The sequence below is a fragment of the Rutidosis leptorrhynchoides genome, chromosome 1 (genome assembly GCF_046630445.1).
Source record: "Rutidosis leptorrhynchoides isolate AG116_Rl617_1_P2 chromosome 1, CSIRO_AGI_Rlap_v1, whole genome shotgun sequence".
Taxonomy (NCBI): Eukaryota; Viridiplantae; Streptophyta; class Magnoliopsida; order Asterales; family Asteraceae; genus Rutidosis; species Rutidosis leptorrhynchoides.
Window position 1 is genome coordinate 57,918,732 of NC_092333.1, and position 20,208 is coordinate 57,938,939.

At 33.0% G+C, this 20,208-nt stretch overlaps 4 protein-coding genes across 7 annotated transcripts; 1 reads left to right on the forward strand and 3 right to left on the reverse strand.

The window, feature by feature from the left end:
* Window positions 1–370: 370 nt before the first annotated feature.
* On the forward strand, window positions 371–4,242 carry LOC139871766 (ATP-dependent 6-phosphofructokinase 6-like). Its single transcript, XM_071859529.1, has 14 exons — window positions 371–472; window positions 883–929; window positions 1,028–1,067; window positions 1,154–1,216; window positions 1,293–1,430; window positions 1,533–1,691; window positions 1,865–1,918; window positions 2,021–2,089; window positions 2,206–2,335; window positions 2,556–2,818; window positions 2,932–2,980; window positions 3,485–3,639; window positions 3,739–3,907; window positions 4,172–4,242. Exons 1-14 carry the CDS (start codon window positions 371–373, stop codon window positions 4,240–4,242), a joined length of 1,509 nt encoding a protein of 502 aa, XP_071715630.1.
* Window positions 4,243–4,383: 141 nt separating this feature from the next.
* Window positions 4,384–6,959, reverse strand: LOC139860154 (serine/threonine-protein kinase Aurora-1-like). The gene is made up of 9 exons (XM_071848929.1): window positions 6,844–6,959; window positions 6,065–6,178; window positions 5,688–5,834; window positions 5,502–5,597; window positions 5,305–5,400; window positions 5,107–5,203; window positions 4,891–5,008; window positions 4,720–4,792; window positions 4,384–4,578 (listed from the first exon to the last, which is right to left on the reverse strand). The coding sequence occupies exons 1-9, from the start codon at window positions 6,880–6,882 to the stop codon at window positions 4,477–4,479; spliced, it is 882 nt and encodes a 293-aa protein (XP_071705030.1). The 5' UTR covers window positions 6,883–6,959; the 3' UTR covers window positions 4,384–4,476.
* A 2,728-nt stretch (window positions 6,960–9,687) lies between these two features.
* Window positions 9,688–14,296, reverse strand: LOC139860161 (RNA polymerase sigma factor sigC). 2 transcript variants are annotated; one of them, XM_071848940.1, is made up of 7 exons: window positions 14,089–14,296; window positions 13,807–13,961; window positions 13,034–13,507; window positions 12,697–12,927; window positions 11,029–11,169; window positions 10,247–10,432; window positions 9,688–10,125 (listed from the first exon to the last, which is right to left on the reverse strand). In XM_071848940.1, the coding sequence occupies exons 1-7, from the start codon at window positions 14,189–14,191 to the stop codon at window positions 9,838–9,840; spliced, it is 1,578 nt and encodes a 525-aa protein (XP_071705041.1). In that variant the 5' UTR covers window positions 14,192–14,296; the 3' UTR covers window positions 9,688–9,837. The 2 variants fall into 2 exon arrangements, with proteins under 2 accessions (XP_071705041.1, XP_071705036.1); XM_071848935.1 differs by having other exon boundaries at window positions 9,689–10,125; window positions 13,028–13,507.
* A 1,090-nt stretch (window positions 14,297–15,386) lies between these two features.
* On the reverse strand, window positions 15,387–19,616 carry LOC139860174 (vacuolar protein sorting-associated protein 32 homolog 1-like). 3 transcript variants are annotated; one of them, XM_071848952.1, is made up of 8 exons: window positions 19,357–19,616; window positions 19,153–19,267; window positions 18,449–18,548; window positions 18,012–18,097; window positions 17,822–17,913; window positions 17,081–17,195; window positions 16,488–16,681; window positions 15,391–15,777 (listed from the first exon to the last, which is right to left on the reverse strand). In XM_071848952.1, the coding sequence occupies exons 2-7, from the start codon at window positions 19,222–19,224 to the stop codon at window positions 16,490–16,492; spliced, it is 657 nt and encodes a 218-aa protein (XP_071705053.1). In that variant the 5' UTR covers window positions 19,225–19,267; window positions 19,357–19,616; the 3' UTR covers window positions 15,391–15,777; window positions 16,488–16,489. The 3 variants fall into 3 exon arrangements, with proteins under 3 accessions (XP_071705058.1, XP_071705053.1, XP_071705047.1); XM_071848946.1 differs by having other exon boundaries at window positions 15,392–15,777; window positions 19,153–19,263; XM_071848957.1 differs by lacking the exon at window positions 19,357–19,616 and having other exon boundaries at window positions 15,387–15,777; window positions 19,153–19,224.
* Between the last annotated feature and the right edge of the window lie 592 nt (window positions 19,617–20,208).

Consider the following 20,208-nt stretch of genomic DNA (forward strand, 5'->3'; position numbering starts at 1 on the left):
GTACACAAGTACATTGTACGAGTGAGCTTAAAAACATCAAGTCTCTTTTTTTTCTCATCGCAATCATGATTTAAGTAAGTTGTCACGCCATTTGTTAGACAAGAATTCAAACTTTTATCCTTAAATCTTTTGTGGTTTTCTTTGAATTACCAAAATCATCATTTGTGACTCCAAATATTTTTCTCAAATTTTCAACATTCTCCTTTAAACCAGGGTCCTAATATTTCTTTCATATACACAACATATTGACCCACAAAATTCAGCCAAAAATTCCCATTAATGCATATAATATCTTCATCAACAAGAAACAAACCCATCTTTTGATTCCTGTAACTTTTCATTTGTCTATTGAAAGGAAACAAATATATAAATGGAACAAGAGAACAATTGTCAAATGAAGATTGAAAAAGGGGATTACGGTTATGTCCTTGAAGATGTTCCTCATTTGTCTGATTATGTTCCTAATCTCAATGTAATTACTTTCCTTGTGGTTTCAGTTTGATTTGTCCATATTATATTTACCAAATTATTATAGTATAATGCAAATGTATAACGTATAATTCATCTCATTAAGATTACAAGTATTCGGGTTTTGGATGCAAATGACTAAATTTCATGCACCACTATTATAAATTATAAATATATATAATATATAATATATAATTGTATTTATATGGATCCACATGACTCTTTTATTGATTATAACTGACATATTATGATGTATTCTTCATTAAAATGCTATAAATGAACAATGCAAACCTTCTGTACAAATTTTATATACTAGCTAAACATCCATTTATGATGGTTGTGGATCGTTTGCATGAAATATGCAGTGAACACATTATATTTTCATAATATGTATGTGTTATTTATTTTCTGCAGACATATCCAAATCCAATGCGATTTAATCCTGCATATTCTGTTGTAAAGTGAGTATTTTTGCACCTTCTTACGTTTCAATACGCAATATAAATTTTCTTAACTTTATCGTAATCTTTATTGACAATATGTCCTGCTGATATTTCAGGCAATATTTTATTGATTTTGATGAAAGTGTTCCAGAAAAGGTAACTTACCGAAAGAAAATGAAGAAACGTACAGTTGCAAATTCCGATATTAATATCACTACTAATCTGTATACGTTGTCTTATAGGTTATTGTCCACAAGAACGATCCAAGAGGAGCACATTTTAGACGGGCTGGGCCCCGCCAAAACGTAATGCTTGTCTGCTTTTTTAACCTCAATTTTACTTATAAGAAAATATGTTGAAATCATTTTTTACATGTTGCAGGTTTATTTTGCACCAGATGAAGTGCACGCTTGTATTGTAACGTGTGGTGGTTTGTGCCCAGGGTTGAATACAGTGATTAGAGAAATTGTATGTGCTCTTTATCACATGTATGGTGTCACAAGAGTTCTAGGAATTGATGTAAGTATCCGCATCAAAATCTAACAGAAATCAAATTTTATAAGCATTTTGTCGGAATTAAATGCATGACTCGAATTCATATATATGCCTAATAATCTGTAGGGAGGTTACAAAGGCTTCTACTCAAAAAACACCATCACATTGACACCCAAATTTGTAAACGATATCCATAAACGTGGCGGTACAGTTCTTGGTTCATCTCGAGGGGGTCATGATAAGTCAAAGATTGTTGACAGCATTCAAGACCGTGGTATCAATCAGGTATTTGATTGAAGTTTGACCTATTTGTAGGTAAATGGGTTGAAATTGCCACGTACACTACCCATGCTTCACTATATCTACCTATACCTTTTCTTTTGTTATAAGAAACTGATTAATAGTTTGACACTAGTTCATGCTACATGATCCACTGATTGATTTATTAATTGTTACAGGTTTATATAATCGGAGGTGATGGAACCCAAAAAGGTGCAGCCATAATATTTGAAGTATGCTGCATTATTATTATTAACTTATTAATTTTCACATTTTTATTATATAGCCTAAAAGGGGTACATCATACTCATTTCGATTATATTCTATATGTGCAGGAAATCAGACGACGAGGCATAAAAGCTGTCGTGGCTGGGATTCCTAAGACAATCGACAATGATATTGCGGTATTTTCTTTCTGGACAAATCATTTTCGCATACATAAATGTATTATCAAGTGCAATATAATATTATCATCAATTATGTCATTATCATATCTCATATTATTTCATTCATGTTTCAGGTTATTGACAGGTCATTTGGTTTTGATACTGCTGTTGAAGAGGCTCAACGTGCTATTGACGCTGCACACGTTGAGGCAGTGAGTGCAGAAAACGGAATAGGAGTAGTTAAACTAATGGGGCGCTACAGTGGTTAGCTTTACCTCCAGTTGACATGAAAATCATAGAGGTGGCAATTTGGGCGGGTCAGGGTCGTTGGGTAACAGATTGAAACGTGACAAGAGAGTTCATCCGAAAAACATTTTGTCAACAAATAATAGTTCATATGTTATAACTCCCAAACTGCCACTTATAACTGCTACCTATCAGCTTCCTATCTAAATATTCTATTTTAAACTTGTTGTCTATTTAGGGTTCATTGCAATGTATGCAACTCTTGCAAGTCGAGATGTGGATCTGTGTTTGATACCCGAATCACCTTTCTTTCTAGAAGGTGAAGGTGGACTTCTAGAATACGTTGAGAAACGGCTCAAGGAAAATGGACACATGGTTATTGTTGTAGCTGAAGGAGCTGGTCAAGAGTTAGTTGCACAAAGCAATTCAACAACTGCAAAAGATGCTTCCGGAAACAAACTACTTAAAGATGTTGGAATGTGGCTTTCTGAGAAAATTAAGGTATTGATTGTATTGCTTAATCCTGAAGATTTTAGAGTTAATTTTGTGTACTTTAAGTTTGTAGTTTTTGAGATTGAATGGTTAAAATGTATTTTTGTTGTATTGCATTGCAGGATCACTTTGCAACAAAGAGTTACATGTCAATTACCCTTAAATACATAGGTAACTTCTCACTACATTTTACGATAAAATAGTAATCAGTTTAGGCAAGGCTGAAAAAAGATGCGAGACGGCTTGAAAGGCCAGACAAAAATTCGAATTTTGACCGGCATTGACCCACTTTGACCCGACTTTTCCTCACTTTCACCCAAATTTTGACTGTTGTCCGACTTATTAAACGTTTTTCTTCAAAACGGGACAGGCTAGCCACCAAACTGCTGCAACGGGCGCTGCAACCGACGTTTGCAACAATGGGTTTGGGCCAGTATCTGATAAATGTTTACACATTTTCTTTAGATGGAATGATTGATATTTATATTTGATATACTTATAATTAGAATATCATTAACATATACTAATCCTCTTTAACAAAAACAAAAAGATCAACTGTCACATATGTTTAATAGGTAAATGGGTCATAACCTCTAGTTATTATATAGTCTACATTTTTCTACTATGAACATTAACATACAACTTCAACAAAAATGAGATTGTCAAATGTTGCAGATCCTACTTACATGATCCGTGCGGTTCCAAGTAATGCATCTGACAACATATACTGCACTCTCCTTGCTCAAAGTTGCGTACATGGAGCCATGGCTGGGTACACCGGCTTCATTACAGGGCTCGTGCATGGTCGACAGACTTATATCCCATTCAGTGTAACTACAAAAGCCTTTACATCCATACATCTTTCACTTTATTATTTATTTACTCTTAATTTCTTAGCAACAAGTCTGATTCTGTTTCTTAACCTGCAGCGTATAGTGGATCATCAAAATAAGGTTGTCATCACCGATAGAATGTGGGCCAGGGTACTTGCGTCCACCAATCAGCCGAGCTTTTTAACACCAAAAGAAGTGATTGAATTTCAGAAAGCGGAAGAGGCAGCAAGACATTTGTTGGAACGGGAAAACAACAAGAGTTCAGGTAACAACAACCATGAAAAAAAGACTTAGACATGCTCTCGTGTGTGTCTTCTAAATTTGATTGACCAACTGAACGCTTCGGTCAATGTAGGAAACAGTTTTGAATGCACCAGTCTCCTCTTCGGATGCTTAGCTGGTATAGTTTTGATGGCAGTTTTTAATAAAGCACTTAGGCTTTAACAGTTTATTGCCCCATGTACTGTTGTTCTAGGATTTCCTTAATTGTATAGTTAATTATACTATATGTTTGTGTTAAACATATAAGGCAATAAACACGACTATTTGACATATTCAGTGCAGAAATTCTTTTGTAAGCCTCATGAGTTAAATGAATGATTGAACTGTGCTAATACTGATACTGATGTTAAATAAAATAATAACAATAATTTAGAAATAAATCTGAAACATAAAGTTGTAATAATGTATCAAAGGTCACACTAATCAAATCACGCAATGCAGGACAACACTATAACATGAACAGGGACAATAAATGTTGATTTTTTCATACGACTAATGAATGAAATCGTTCTTTTTACAACTCCTTAAGGAATCACATTCCACATACTAATACTAACCACTGTATACACCAGAAGGGTCTGCATTTTGGACAATCCATGGATGTTGAAGTAGCTTATGTAACGGAAGCCGTTTACTTGCATCCTTAACAAGCATCTGCATTTAATCATAACTACATGTCAGTAAATCTACATATGGAGTGTGTTATTAGTACTTTATGTATATGTATATTAAAAATTAAAATGACCATTCATAATACAATTTCCAGGATTTAGTCAGAGAAGGGTTTGGTCAAACCTGACTAATAAGGTCCTTTGCAAGTGCAGAAACAACAGGTTTTGAAGGGAAATTTAGATCTACTTGTGTTATCCTGCACAATTGAGTCAATAATGCCAATTACATATCCAAATTCCACACCTTTATTAAACTAGAACACACTGAGGGTAATTTTGTAAATAGCATTATCACCTTCTGTATGTATCAGAATGCTCTTCTGCTTCAAATGGAGGGAGACCATAGAGAAATTCATAGCACAAAATCCCAAGACTCCATATATCTACACTTGCATCGTGCTCCTTGCTCTCCACTACATAATTTTTAGTTTTAGCACGATATATATAAGTCTGGAAACTCAAAGCATTAAATTAAATGATGGATACATTTAATCAAGTATATGTATCTTACCCATTTCTGGTGGGAGATAATCTAGGGTCCCACACATGGTTCTCCTGCGACTGAACGTGTGAACTGACCAGCCAAAGTCAGCAATCTTCAGTTCACCCTGCGAAATATATAACCCATGTGCTGTATAAATCTAGCACACGTTCTCTTTGTGATCAAATAAAAACCAAACCAAAATGAAGTTATGGAGCTTTTATTTACCCGTGCACCAATCAAGAGGTTCTCTGGTTTAATGTCTCGATGAATAACATGCTTTCCATGACAGTAAATCAGAGCCCGTGCTAATGCTGAAACGTACTGTTTAGATGGAAAAGAAATTGTTATGTAACATAGTATGACTCTGACCTCAATCAATCATATCCTTAACATGCATTAATTTGTTAGTAAAGAAGTCATACCGTAGCAGCACGACGTTCACTGAAGTATTTGCACCTTTGCAGGTCCTTGTAAAGTTCACCCTTTGCAGCATACTCCAGAATCAAGTAGACCCTATTCTGATTGAGTTATTAGCGATGTATTAGAAATGTCAAAAAGAACAGTAAGTGTACGGTGTGGTTATAGTGTTATACTACAAAGGGTGAAACCTGATCATAAAAGTAGCCATAAAGCCTTAGAATATTAGGGTGTCGAAGATGACTTTGAATTTCAACTTCACGACGAAGCTGGTGCTCCACTTGCGACTGTTTTAGCTGAGTCTTGGAAAGCACCTTTAATGCCACAATATGATTGCTCTGTAGATATACAGACAAAAAAAAAATGATACTTTTTAAGCCAAACTTAACAAAATGACAGAGAAATGATAAATTGATCTAAATAAAATGGCTTACAAATTGACCTAATATATGTGTCATTAAGCTATGAGTTGTAAATATGGGCTCATTTGGTATTAGGGCTACTTTTAGACCTATCTTTAGGCACATATAACATTGCTCAAATTGACAAGAAATTTTGGTTTGCTTACCCTCTTTTCTCGTGCAATATAGACGTGCCCAAACTTTCCCCTTCCCAATGGCTTTCCAACGTCAAAGTCATCAATCGTCCATCTCTTTTTATCTCCTGCGGCCTGTGTAGAAACCTAACGAAACGAAAGTAAGAAAATCCATCAGGATATAAAATCATGCATGACAAATATCATAACTAGTTCATCATTATTACTTAAGCATTGCATCTTTATGACCGGTTAAAACTGCAGCAACTAACCTTGTTTCAAAGTGAAAGCTTTCCGAAAACCTTACTCTAGGTTCTATTAATACAATATCAGGAAACCTTATATATACTCAATTTTATAATAGAATAAAATGAAATATTTTAATCACAAATAATTCATCCTTAAATATTTTAATGCCCAAATAATCACAGAGGCTATCATATTGTATACACGAAAACAAAGTAACATAAGTTCACAACTGAATTATTAAACTTTAGAATGGAATGAGAACATTATTTCCAAATCAGCTTAATTAAACTTCACAATTACGTATCTATAGTCCAAATCAGCCCTAATTAGTCTTCAAAATTGAAAGATTCCAACATCAGTTACAAGCAATCGTAAGTAAACCTTGTAATTACAATACTTATAATCCAAATTAGCATAATTAAAATTCACAATTGAATGACTACTACATACGGAGTAATTTCCATAACTAAGCACGATCTAACAAAACCCTAACACAAATGGCGAAACAAATAAAATTTAAGTACAATAAGTACTAGAGGGACGTATTGAGAGTGTGCTGTTACCTTTTGTTGTTGAGGATGTGTCTCCGTTGAGATTGCCATGATAGATTGTAGAGAGAGAAAGAGAGAATTTTAGAGAGAGAAAGAGGGGTTGATTTAAAATTCAAATGAAGAAACAAAGAGAGTGAAGGAGAAGTCAAGAAGAGGTGCAGTTAGTTGTTTTTTTACAACGGTCGGATTATTAAAGAACGTGTAATTGCAGCATCTACGCTTGCCAATTGGCGATATATTTTATTTAATAAATAAATTATAAATTATAAATTATTAAATATAAAATTAAAATTAAAATTAAATATAAATATTATTTATTTATTTATGATGTTTGGAAGTTATTTATTTTAGACGACCCTTATGACTTCATTAGCACGTTTAAATTAATTCTACATAGCAGTTAATTGTTAATTTTGTGATGATAATTACTTAGTTATATGATTATTTTATACATGTGAAAGACAACTCTAACAGTTTTAGTGGACTCTCATTTAAAAATTATTTTTGTTATTTATAATACTCTTAAATAATTATTTTTATTAATCAATTTACTGATAAATTAATAGAATTCTTTTATATAAACATAATTAAATTCTTTGTAATATACATCCACATGCCAGATAATAATATAGTTTATAGCCTATAGAAAGTACTTCACAAACTTAATTTCAACTTCATTTGTAAAGATATAAAAACATGCTTATAGACAATCCCGTGACATGTACGCCAGCGTTATACCGAGGCATATATAGGTGGAACCTGAAGTTTTGATTGGAGAAATGAATATATATATATATATATATATATATATATATATATATATATATATATATATATATATATATATATATATAATACATAGTACGTTATAAAATAGTCATCAAAGTCATAAGATGGGAAAAATTATAAGTCTGCTATACAGCCTTTACACATTTTAAAATCATCGAAAACAAATTCTAAGCTAAACTTTTCAATAATTTCCCGTTCGTTGTAAACCACCAAACTATTAGCTAGGAAGTCAACTGACATGATGTTGTTAAGCCAATTCTTGCATAAACCTTTATTATAGTAAATGCTCTCTCAGTTATAGCAGTTATAAAATGAAGTGTTAAAATTAGTATCAATCTGTCAAGTGAAGTATAGTTGTCACACATCTTAGTTTTCACAAGACTTTACATAATTTAGTAAGACTCGACGCACCAATTAGGTTCGGGTTCTTTGGCATCTCAATATTGAATAGCTTTAATTCAGACTTCAATAAGTTCCTCTCTTGCTCTCTAAAGTATTTCTAAACAAGATAGCAAATATGATCAATATTTAACCCTTTAAAATCTTTTTGGAACTAGAGTAGAGCAGTTAATAACTCTTGGAGGTTGATCTTAAATCTATTGTTAAATTCTAAAAATTATTTGTCAAGTGTAATAATGAAGACATCTACCCGATAATAAACGTTCAAAAGTAACATGATTTTCTTGTTGACAAGGTCGATATTGACTAAACTTGTCTAAGCGTTGAAATCAAAATTATATATTTCATGTTTCTCGAAGTTGTTCAAGTAAAGAATTTCATCCATTATTTCTTAATTCTTTTAGGTTTTCCTTCACTACTGAAAATCGTTCCATGGCATTGATAATATTTTACGATTTCTTTTGCAAAGCTCGAGAAAGAATTTTAGTCGCCCCCAATCAATGGCGGAGCCAGGAATTAGCGTTAAGGGTGGCTTAATTTTTACGTTTAATTACAATAACACTAGAAACACTCGATTCCGTATGTACGAGTTTACATATCAATAACAACATATACAGTATATTTTTATTCAAGTTACTTTCAAGTTTCAAACTAAGTTTTACCCTAGAAACACTTATATACAAGTTTACATACCAAGAACAACATATACAAGTTTACAATCATTTGTAATAGCTAACACTCGGACTCGAATACATGATTTTTCATATTATTATTTTCATCTCAAGTTGTACACTTATATTTTTGTACATATTTACACTATTACGGTATATAATTGTACTACTAACCATTAAAAATATATTATTCTCTACCAAAACACTTACATAGATTGATTACTAAAAAATGGAAGTTTACAACTATATTGAGATGTTGAAAATATTGTTGACTTTCACAAGAAATTATATTTACTTAAATATATTAATTGACACAATATCATTTATAAAGGACTAAAATGAAATGTTAAACATAAGCTGAGGGGTAGAAATTAGGAAACTCATAAAAATCGTCCCCTCCCCCAATTCATCTAAAATCCACCTGCAAGTTAGTAACCATAAACCCTAACTTATATTTAATAGTCTACAACTTAAAAATTCTCCATTAAAATACAGATTCGATGTCAAATATACGACTGCAGTTGGGGGAGGCGAAGCACCCCTACGCCCCCCTACTAGCTCCGCCCCTGCCCCCAATATTTCCTTCATCAATATTTTGTTTTATGTGGTGTGTGAAAAGTCAACATGGACTCAAATGATTTTGTATAACAATAAGCTGATCAGCATCTCCATGCGTAGAAGAGAACAAGATCAATCTCCAATTATCCCTTTATAAGAACAACACGAGTATGATTAAACATAACATGCAAACTACAAACTGATGAAAAATGAAACCCTTACATTCTTAAGGTCACAACCTGGTTTGCTCCTCTACGCGTTTCAATTTCACCGAGTTCCAGTAAACATACAGTTTCACCAGAATTGACATGTTTATGCTGCTCTAAAACTAGTTTTATGAGTTATTACGTATATAATTTTTCCTTTATAGCCTATTAATGTTTTGAGCATCTTTTAAACACACGAACAACATATAGGTGTTGAACTCAACAATCTTTCAATCATCAAATTCATTTGTAAGCGATCATCCTTTTTAGTCCTTTTATGTTGCCATTTTTACAAACATCATGAAACAACAGTTGTCATGTCAAATGTTGCAATTTTTACAAAGAAACTGTTCAAAAGCTCAACTATATAGTGTTTATAAACTTTATATGCACAGATAATATCTTAAACTTTGTAATGTTTCTTCATCATCAACTTTTAGTTTCGTTAATGCTTTCCTTTCTATTCTTCGAATCCATTCTTTACTCACACCATAATACCCTCCGATCTCCTCTAATGTCTTTCGTTGATGTCCTTTCAGCCCGAATCTCAAAACCAACACTTTCCTTTCTCTAGCATCTAAATCTTCGATTCGGTTGTACATTTCGTTTATCATATGTTCCTTCATGAGCGCTTCTTCTGGTGTCATCATTGTTGGATCAGGCATGCATTCCTACACGATAAATAGATATATTGAATATCAAACTGTTTATGTCACTTCAAGGTTTCATATTTTTAACAGAGTGTTTATTCGAAGAAATATTGAAAATCGCTCATGACGTAAGGAGACGTACCCAAAACTTGGCATTTGTCTGATTGATAGAACCGACAACTCTAAGGCATTTACTAGCGGATTCAATTTTAGCCAATGAAAGACCGGTGAAATTGGCGATTTCACAATCGTCTGGGCATACTCCGCGGCCTTTATCGAGCGCTTTTTTAGCTTTTTGAATCTTACTTATGGCCTTGCTCAATGTAAGCTACGAATATTCAAAGACAAAGAAAAAGAAAAATAAGAGTTAGAGCAATTAGAAGTGTAATTTATACCAGACTAATTGTATATAGGTCAATTCAGGTTATGTTTTATCTCTAACGGGTCCCCCGGTAATTTAGAAAAAGGGGAGTGATCCGTACACATTACACAACCACTTTTTATTAGTACACAACCAAACGAGCTTTATGATGTTGTATAGTAAAATATTTCAGAGCATGTTTGGTTGTGTATCAACAAAAATTGATTGTGTACGGATTATCACCGTAGAAAATAAGGAACCCGGTCAAATGGGGATGGAAGTGTACTTGTAAAGCAAAAAATATCCTAACCAATATATTTATTAAATTATAATTATATTACTATCGAGTTACTATAAATTGAGTCATCATATAAATTGAGTCATCATATCTTAACTGTAACATAGGCTATATAAACAGCTTCTTATGGAAAAAAGTGTTTTGGGTCAACCTGACCCGTTAGAAAAATACTCACTTTAAACAGGCTCGACACACCCAACCCGCCAGTTTAAAAGAACATATACAAAATGAAAGGAAGTCAGTTGGGCAGAGAGCGTGAACATACGGGTATCCTTATCTCTCTAGCATGTCGAGATAGCAACATCAACAATGATTTCTTAATCCAATACTGTACATACGTCGAGAATTTATATCCTCTGGTCCGGTCAAAGCGTTCCGCACCTTGAAGAACGCCAACATTTCCTGCCTGCAAATTGTGTGAGTAATTTTGTTAGCTATGTTGTAAGCATACCTGTTTATTAGCACTTTGTAAAGTTCCATTTCTCTCCATTATCTCACCTAAAAGACTCATTGTCCACAATAATGCTACAAACTTTTTTGCCTTAATAGTTGCTTATATTTATCTTCGCAGATTAGCTTATATCAAATTGTTAAGGTTACTATTCTATGATACGAAGTTCTTTGAGTTGCGTTACCTATATGAAAAATAATTATTAGGACCGTTTTAGCCCAACAACATATCCAACGTATAAGTCTACTGAGTTCCTTAGTACTCTAAACCAATCGGTAATAGAGAGAGTAGCTCAAGAGCTCATACATACAATCTTTCTTTTTAAATTTCGATATGGGACTTTGGTTTGCACCTAACAAATTACACAACAAAGGTTAATGATGTTGGAAATTTAGTGTAACTGAGGGATTTAGTCGTACACTTGTAAATGGGTTAGGAGGTACGGAGTGTACACCCATTAAGTGATAGAATACCCGGACCCAAAGTGGTTTTCTATTATTTACTATCATGACTTGGTCTACTTGAAATTTGACTAAGTGTTTTCGTGCTATGTCTTCTTAGTCAGCTAAAATTTGACAAAGTGTTTTCAATGCTATGTCTTCTCAGTCAGCTGAAATTTGGCCAAGTGTTTGGTGCTCCCTCTGAAGAGGCAGAGGCAACACAAGAAAGTGCGGAAGAGGCAGCACAAGTTTGGTGCTCCCTCTGAGAGGCAGCACAAGAGGCAACATAAAAAAGACGTTAAAATTCACTAAGTATTTTGCTGTTTGGTGCTCCCTCTGAAAAGGGAGCACAAGAGGCAGCAAGGATTCCATGCTCCCTCTTAAGAGGCAGCAAAAAAAAAAAAAATTAGCACGAATTTTGAGTTTTAGCGTGTTGTCCAAGTTTTAGTAAAATACAGAAGGATGGTTTCTATAACTACTTATGCTATACTTGTGGAAAGGATAATTCTTGTTTATGAAAAATATTATTATCTTAACCACTTTGAATATTATGAGAGATATTTATGGAGAGTCAATCGGCCAATTCATTCGAATATATCTTCTTTCATAATTACGGGTGCCTATAAATACATAGACGGATTATTCATGAGGTTAGATACAAAACGAAAACCTAAATACTCTTCTGCAACAGTTTTTGTTTTCTGCCAAAACAAGAACGAAGTCTCTGTCTTATCTTAAAGTGATATTCGTGTAACCCAGACAATAAGGGTCGAATAATTACTTTCGGAAAGGGATACCACGATTCAGTGATTGATCTGGTCATCGATTATTTTACCCTAAAAGAAACTTGAAAACCTCCAACAAATGATTCTAGATCAAATTACAATTTTAGCTCGACCGTTTGTTGAAAATGGGAACGTAGAAACAATCAGAATAAATATCTATTGTGAGTCTACGTTGTGTCACTTGCCATCATTAGACCCTAATGTTAAGTGTTAACCACAATAAATTTGTATACTCATAAGAACAAATTTATGCAAACCTGAATTAAATCTTTGAAGGCTATTCCTTGACAATTATAGTTCTTTGCAAGGTATATAACTAAGGACCGTGTACTTCTCAAAAGCTCATCCCTGCAACACCAACCAAATTGCAAGTTTTCAACCAATTCTTTCTTGTCAACCCCAGCAGCTGCTGCCCAACTACTAAAACTAACCATATTCCCTGTTTCTTCTTCTAACATATTTCTAATTCTCTCCAAATTAGCAACCATCTGCATAATCATCAAATTACATCAAACATTATTCAAACAAACTGAAAGAGGTGAAAAGTAGTGATTTTTATTAATAACAGATATAAAGATCGGAAGAAACCTTAACTCCTCGTGATAGCTCCGCCTCATTCCTAGTGATTTTGACCCTTCCACTTTTAGAATTCAATGATCGTCTCGAGGAAAAGTTGACCCGTCTTGAATTCTTATGGTTGACTGCTTGTGAGCGAAACTCCACTGTACAAACACCATTTACCTTCTTCGATATTCGCTCCTTTTGTGATCTTCTATTAACCTTTCTAGTTGAATGCACTATAGGCTTGACCGTTTCAACATTTTTATAATTAGCTAGAGATGGGTATTTGGGCATTTCTGAAAAAGGAGCACGAAGAAATTTTAAAGCTCCAAGCTTTTCTAATTGAACCCATATGTCACGTTCTAACGCTACCACATCCGAATCCGCAAATGTATCCTCCAAGACAACAAGATTTTCTAAGAGTAACCGATATTGTGTTATCTTGTTTTCTTGTAAGCTGGCAATGAACGCTAAACTATATTCTCGTAACAAATTGTCAACACTCCTCTGAAAGAATCAAAACCATACTATAAGCATTAAGATCAAACATGTAATATTATAATATAATATGACATTTGAACTCAAACACAAAAGTCAAGTTCCAAAATCATCAGCAATATGAGTTAAGAACATGAAAATTACATCATTAACCACTACACAAGACTATAGGAGTATATGATAACAATGGTGTCAACTTATTTATACAAAAGTACTTATTTACACTTCAGCAAGTAATGTTTGACCTCAAAAGTCAACATTTTCAGAAACTGATGTATTAGTATAATACTACAATATGAAACAAAAACCTTAATATCTCCGATTTCAGAGTAATCGGTATCCAAGATTCGAGAAGTGGACGAACATGTGTTTCCGATAATAGTATCATTATAAGAAGTCTCACTCTCCATTGAAATTGGTAGAGATACCCTTGCCATATCATAATTCACAACTTTGCTTTTAACTGTCAACAAGTTTCAAGCTTTCATGATAATTCATTCATTAATTATGATTTCAAAAACTGCCCACAAATATTTTTTTACAATTAAATCGAATTAAAAATCCTGACTCATGATTGAGATGATACTTACAGGATGCAGCACATGTAATGGAGGAAAAAGATGAAGAACTTGAGGAGAGATGAGGTTGAAGGGAAAGACCCCATTTCAAATTGAGTCTGAAACGCAAACCCATTTTTGTGAAAATTTCATCAATAGATGAAAAAAGAATTTGATGGATAAAATTGAAATTGGTTTTGTTGGTGTTATCAGCTCTTGGCCACTGGTTTGGGGTTCAATCTCACACAATAAAAAGGCTTACACGCATTTTCTTGACAGTATTTTTGTTATTGTTAAAAACTCAAAATATCTTGGCTAACTAGCAACACGATTGTACACTCTCCATCACAAGTTGTACAGTGTGTCGTATATGTGGGTGTAAGTGTAAATGTTGTATACTTGTATGTCCAGTGAGCTACCCGTTTTTACATATAACATTTTACAACCAAAAAAATGTTATTAATAAACCTTTTTTTTTTTTTTTTTTTTTTTAAGCGAGTAAACACTCCTATGAACGAGCACATTGGCTCCCTCATAGAAGATAAAACATCGGGTAATCAAACCCCCAAGCGCGAGACCTGATACCAGGTGAATTGCGCACACTGGCGAGTTTATATATATGGGTGTGGGGTCAAAGGACCCCACTATTTTTAAATTTTTTATTATTAATTACTATTAGAATTTTATATGACACCACTAAATTTAAAGATAGGACCCTATATATTTTTGAAATCAATGGTATTTTTGAAGTAAATAGTCATATTTGAAGAAATTTTTTTTACAAAGTACCTCATAAATTTTATAGGACCCCATTGAAATTTAATCCTAGATTCGCCACTGATTGCGCATTATGCGCACCCACTAGTCACACTCCCTTTTTGAACAATTTGGACAACTCGGGTGGTGTGCTTTGTAAGTGTATAAATCATACCCACTAGTCACACTCCCTTTGAATTGCGCATTGCCAAAAATTGAACCCGAGTGGTGTGCTTTATTGGACAACTCGGTGATCACTCGGTCAAGCCTGAATGGTTAAAAGTGTGGTGAACCACTAAGCTGTAGTGGGATTGTACAAAAAGGGTTAAACTTGAATGGTTAAACTCGTAACTTTGTAAGTGTATAAATCATAATATATCAAGCATAATCATAGGGTGAACCTTTACCATTTTGATTATATCCTCTTTATACGAACTCTAATTTAATTAATTCAAAGATCAAACGTCCATACATAACTCAAAGTTACAAATTTTATTACTTATTTAAACTTTAGGGGAGGAAACCTCCTAGCCACTAAAAAAGTTGGTCCTTGCTCCTAATAAATCTACAATTTTTCAATATGAAACAAAAAATAGACAGCAGTTAGGGGTGGTTCAAACAATTTGGACACTCCCACGGCGACACCTTTCTACAACGGCTAGAACAACTTACTTGATAACAATAGTTGATTGTATTTAACCATTAAAACTCAAAAATGGCAGTATAAACATTCTAGTAATGAAAAGGAAAAATTCTCAAATGACCAAGATCGACATTGTAACCAGGATTACCAATACGTCACACCAACACATGAAAACTATAAAAATGGGAACGACAATCCTTTTCATCCCTATAACGAATAAAGACATTGATCGAGTTATCAAACAAACGACATGTGTTGATGTGAATAAATTACACGTACCCATACCTCCAATCTTTACAATTTCTTCCAACCGAGAGTTGAAACTGCACGAGTATATTACGTACATGTTCATGTCAGCCAACAAATACAATACATTTTTTACGCAACATAAAAATTGATTAGGTTGTAATAGTAGCTTCCATATTGTATTATGACAAGAATTGGGCCGTCATTTAATAGAAAATATTAAACTATGGTATTGTTAACTTGATTATGTGGTAACAGCTAACAAGTTTATTAATGCCAATGGCTCTTCTTCTTAACAGGTTTAGATATAAAAGGCGTTGCATTGCAAGATAAAAAAAGGTCATATAAACGGGTAAATGAATAAGGTTTTCCTTGCTCAGACTACCCAGAAGGGCAAGTATTTTTACCCAGATGTACGAGGCCTAACGGCTAACCCGAATATCATGTAAATATCAGGACCTGTTGTAAGGATATCAGATGCCAACCACTAGTCTGTTTTAGGGAACGTTATAAAAACAAAGGTATGTAATACAAATAAATCAAGATGACCAAAGTGTTATCATAACACTACCACATTGTAAATCACTTAAATCAATCACAGTTTGGGTGCTATGCAAGTAAAAGTACAGGTAAGATACCACACATGCAACTTTTATAGCCAAATTTATCACAATTGTTTATCTTATTTAGATTAATTTTTTTTTTAAATATAACAAAATCACTTTTAACGAGCACGTCCGAACACCATTAAGTTTTAATAATGAAGTAGAAAAAATTACAAACTGACCTTTACAGTGCCATTTCTGCCTGCAATGCAGCAAGTTCGTCATCCTCGGCAGTGTTCTGACGTGGAGGTGGACGTGTCGGTATTCTTCCAGTAGGCACGTGCACAGGTGTTTCCGGAGCCGTTGTGGCAGGCTGTAGAAGCAAGTCCTCCAACTCAGCTCCTTCTAATTCTTCAAGTTCAGCCTCCAACTCATCCTGCATTTTCATGATTTTACAATTATTATATATTCATATCTTAAGAGGAAACAAATGACTAATAAAAAGGTTGACCTTTATTTTATATAGTTCTCGGGAAACAAATGAATACTTTCATTGAATTACACGTAGGGTCAAAGTCGGTGTTTTTAGATGGGCATAAGAATTTTTTGTGAGATTCAAAAAAATTGTAGTTAATCGAACAATATTATGTGACTATGCAATAATGTTTAGAATAGTCGACGTGCTTTTTTTTTTCTTTTTTGGTAAATAGCAATCGTCAGTTTATTATTATTAAAATTATAATATATAATATATAATGAGATTAAATATTAAAATTTGATTCGTATGAACAAGTATAACAACATTTCCTAAGATAAAGGAAGTTAGAATCCATGCCTCATCAAAATCAGCTGCCGAACCAATAGGTGTTGCCAGTGCTTCCTGAATTAATTTCATATTTTCCGTTTGCTCATTAATCTCCTCCATTGTCTTGTCCACATCATCAATATTCCTGTGTCCCATTAAAAAACATCATTCATTATCATTATTATTACAACCAGAAGCAGAAGGCAAGTTAAGGGTGAACTTTTAATATACTAATGTTTAACTCATAAGTATTTTCAGTTTATATAATCAGATACCCTGATGAGATAAACTGAACTGGTTTCACACAATGATGTTTGTAACTTACTCCGTATTAGTTTATAAAAAAATGCAACAGCTGCATCTTCAACATAAAGATCGCAGCTGGCCATTTCGACCCACAAACTTATAAATGGGCTAATTCAAGGTTATAATTATCTCTTATACGAAAAAATATAATAAAATAAAATAATAAAAAGTGAACAATTTTGAAAGTCATCCAAATTAACTATACAGATTATTATCAAAATTATCAAACTTTTGCATGTTATATTTGACACACTAAATTTTGTATTGCAATAGCTTCCGGGAAAAAATGTTTCAGGTCAAGTCAATTTGACCCAGTTAGACTGAACCGAAATCATGGCAATACCTTTTTTCAATCGTCACCTAACCCGCCCAATTTAACTCTACTATACAAAGAGATGTTTGATTATGCACATAGAAACAGACAATTGGTGCCTTTTGTGCACAATAATAGAATCTAAAACTTACACAGCCTTTTGCATTGCCTTCATAGCTTGAGCTCCAGTCCTTAAAGCATCAACCGTCTCTGTGGTGGCTTTTGCACCTTCAAGCATTATCATCTGGTGTCCACATGCAAACAAATTAGCTCAAATTTTCGCGAAAGAAAAATAAAAAACAAACAATTCAAATTGATTAATTATCAAATATTCCAACGAACCTGATCATGAATACGCAATTGAAAATTTCCAAGCTGTTCAACTTGCTGTTCATAAAGTCTTTTTCGCTTTAAACACTGAATTGCAGCTGGAAAATTCCATATGTAAAAAAGAAAGCAACAACATGATTAGTATAAGTATATATCTTAACATTCATAAAAATACAAGACTAAAGTTTCAGATCCAAATAAATGGAAAAGCAACATTATCTAATAGAAAAATATCAGATAAAAGAAGTTAAGTAAGACGTATTGTGCGTGTGTCTGTGTATCAATACTCCCTCTCGAGTTCTAGTTCAAGGGTGAAAACACTTATTGATAGTGGTTATTTCTTTTATATGTTATAAGATTAAAAAAGTATAAGTCATACATTAATACTGTAACAAGTATACCATAACCCAAAAATTAATAAATAAACTCATTGAATCTCAAAATTATACCCCTTTTATTTTTAGCTCTGGTGAACTCCTTGGCTTTATCAACTTCTGCAGAAGCTTTCTTCAAAAGTACTTTTTCTTTCTTCTCTAGCATTTCAAGTGTCTGCATAGATTATTAACAAACAATACGCATAGTATATAAAAACATGTACATGTTTACTGTTTGATGCGACTAAAAAGAAACAGTCATATAAGACTTATGAAAAGAAAAAATTAATCTTTCGATTCGTAGACGTGTATAAATCCATAGGATAACTTAACACTTAACAGCAACTAATGTACACTCTAAATTTACTAGGAATCTATAAGCATGAAATAACTATTTATAGTTTATTGATGTTACTAAAAAAGTACAATTAAAATTTGTGGTCATTCTTTAGTTTCATATAGTGAACACTAAACACACATCAATTGTCCAAGTCCTTTAATGATTAAAGTATTTTTAGTTTCTTTCTAAATCAACTATAAACTGGCAACAATTAGCAGTTAAGGTCATACAAATCTTGGGTCTGGACTAAAAGTAAGCAACAAAGATAAAAATCACATATAATAAACCCAAAAGCTTCAATTTCTCAATCAACCCTGAAAACATTATTCTCCAAGTAAAAAACTTTAATCCAAATTAACAAAACCCCATCAAGAAAATATAAATCTTTCCAACTAAAAATAAAAAATAAAAAATAAAACAAAAAGGGTCACAATATTACCTCATTTAATTTTTCTAACGTTGTTACAGCGTTAGTTTCCTGCTTAGGTTTCCCAAATATTCGAGAAAACATGGTGACTGATTAATTATCTTGAAAACCCTACGATCTGATCTGACTTAACCAAAGCAACAAACTTTAGAATCAAATTACGGTAATCGTTTAATGCATACGAAAAAGTCAATATTCGTGTTATAACAATGATACCTTAATGAATCGTGTGAGGGTTCTTAAATCTGTATCTAAATAGATAGATTTATGGAAGATTTATGTGAAAAAATAAAAAGGGGTGAATAATTATATAAATATAATGAATATATTTACTATAATTATTTTGTAATCAAAAAGATCGAAAGAATTGAATCAAGGATGACTTCCAGTATTGAAAGGGGGATTTATGTGTACAGATGGATTACACGCGCTTTTTGCTCATCGATAAACCATTTGAGTAAGTTTTGTTACTGTATTTAGGTCGCGTTTGGTTCGAGAAAATTTCAAGATTTGAAATCTACAAAATGTGAATTTGAAATCTTATTACTCCGTATTTGTTTGATTTGGAGACTTTTAATTATGTGATACAATTACAATTTACAATAAAACATAAAATGTAAAGATGTAAATAGTAAATGTAAATGTAAACCTAAATTGAAAACTATAAAACGTAAACGTAAACGTAACACGTTAATAATAAATGTACATGTAAAATATTAAACGTTAACGCTTACGGCGCTATGACCATTCAAGAATACACACTCGAAAATGTAAGGATAAAAAAACCCACCCAATGAACTACCGAACTATAAGTCATACGAGACGGGAACGAAATTCTTTAAAAGTTAAGGTCGTGGGTAGCCAAGAGGGCTTACTTGGAGTTGGACGTCATGGTATTTGAACATCAATAAAATCAAAGATGGATACATGTTTAAAAAAATTAAATATGAATGAACATACAAATGTAGTTGAAATATAACAATATATTAATAGTCATGTAAATCTAAAATTTAAACAGGATACGTTTTTACAATCTAAGTTGTACTCCGTATAAATCTAAGTATTAAG

Bases quoted from the DNA above. Each gene is read 5' to 3' on its own strand.
- LOC139871766 (XM_071859529.1), top strand. From the start codon at position 371: ATGGAACAAGAGAACAATTGTCAAATGAAGATTGAAAAAGGGGATTAC. The intron at 2,090-2,205 runs GTATTTTCTTTC...TTCATGTTTCAG, and splicing joins CAATCGACAATGATATTGCG to GTTATTGACAGGTCATTTGG. The intron at 2,981-3,484 runs GTAACTTCTCAC...CAAATGTTGCAG, and splicing joins AATTACCCTTAAATACATAG to ATCCTACTTACATGATCCGT.
- LOC139860154 (XM_071848929.1), bottom strand. From the start codon at position 6,882: ATGGCAATCTCAACGGAGACACATCCTCAACAACAAAAG. The intron at 5,009-5,106 runs GTAAGATACATA...AAAATTATGTAG, and splicing joins TTATCTCCCACCAGAAATGG to TGGAGAGCAAGGAGCACGAT. The intron at 4,579-4,719 runs GTTTGACCAAAC...GATTAAATGCAG, and splicing joins CAAAGGACCTTATTAGTCAG to ATGCTTGTTAAGGATGCAAG.
- LOC139860161 (XM_071848935.1), bottom strand. From the start codon at position 14,191: ATGGGTTTGCGTTTCAGACTCAATTTGAAATGGGGTCTTTCCCTTCAA. The intron at 12,928-13,027 runs GTTTCTTCCGAT...ATGATTATGCAG, and splicing joins AGCTATCACGAGGAGTTAAG to ATGGTTGCTAATTTGGAGAG. The intron at 11,170-12,696 runs GTTTGCATAAAT...CACAATTTGCAG, and splicing joins CCTTCAAAGATTTAATTCAG to GCAGGAAATGTTGGCGTTCT.
- LOC139860174 (XM_071848957.1), bottom strand. From the start codon at position 19,224: ATGTTTTCTCGAATATTTGGGAAACCTAAGCAGGAAACTAACGCTGTA. The intron at 18,098-18,448 runs GTATAATTTTGA...GGAATTTTCCAG, and splicing joins CAGAGCTAAAAATAAAAGGG to CTGCAATTCAGTGTTTAAAG. The intron at 17,196-17,821 runs GTAAGTTTTAGA...AATGGGACACAG, and splicing joins AAGGCAATGCAAAAGGCTGT to GAATATTGATGATGTGGACA.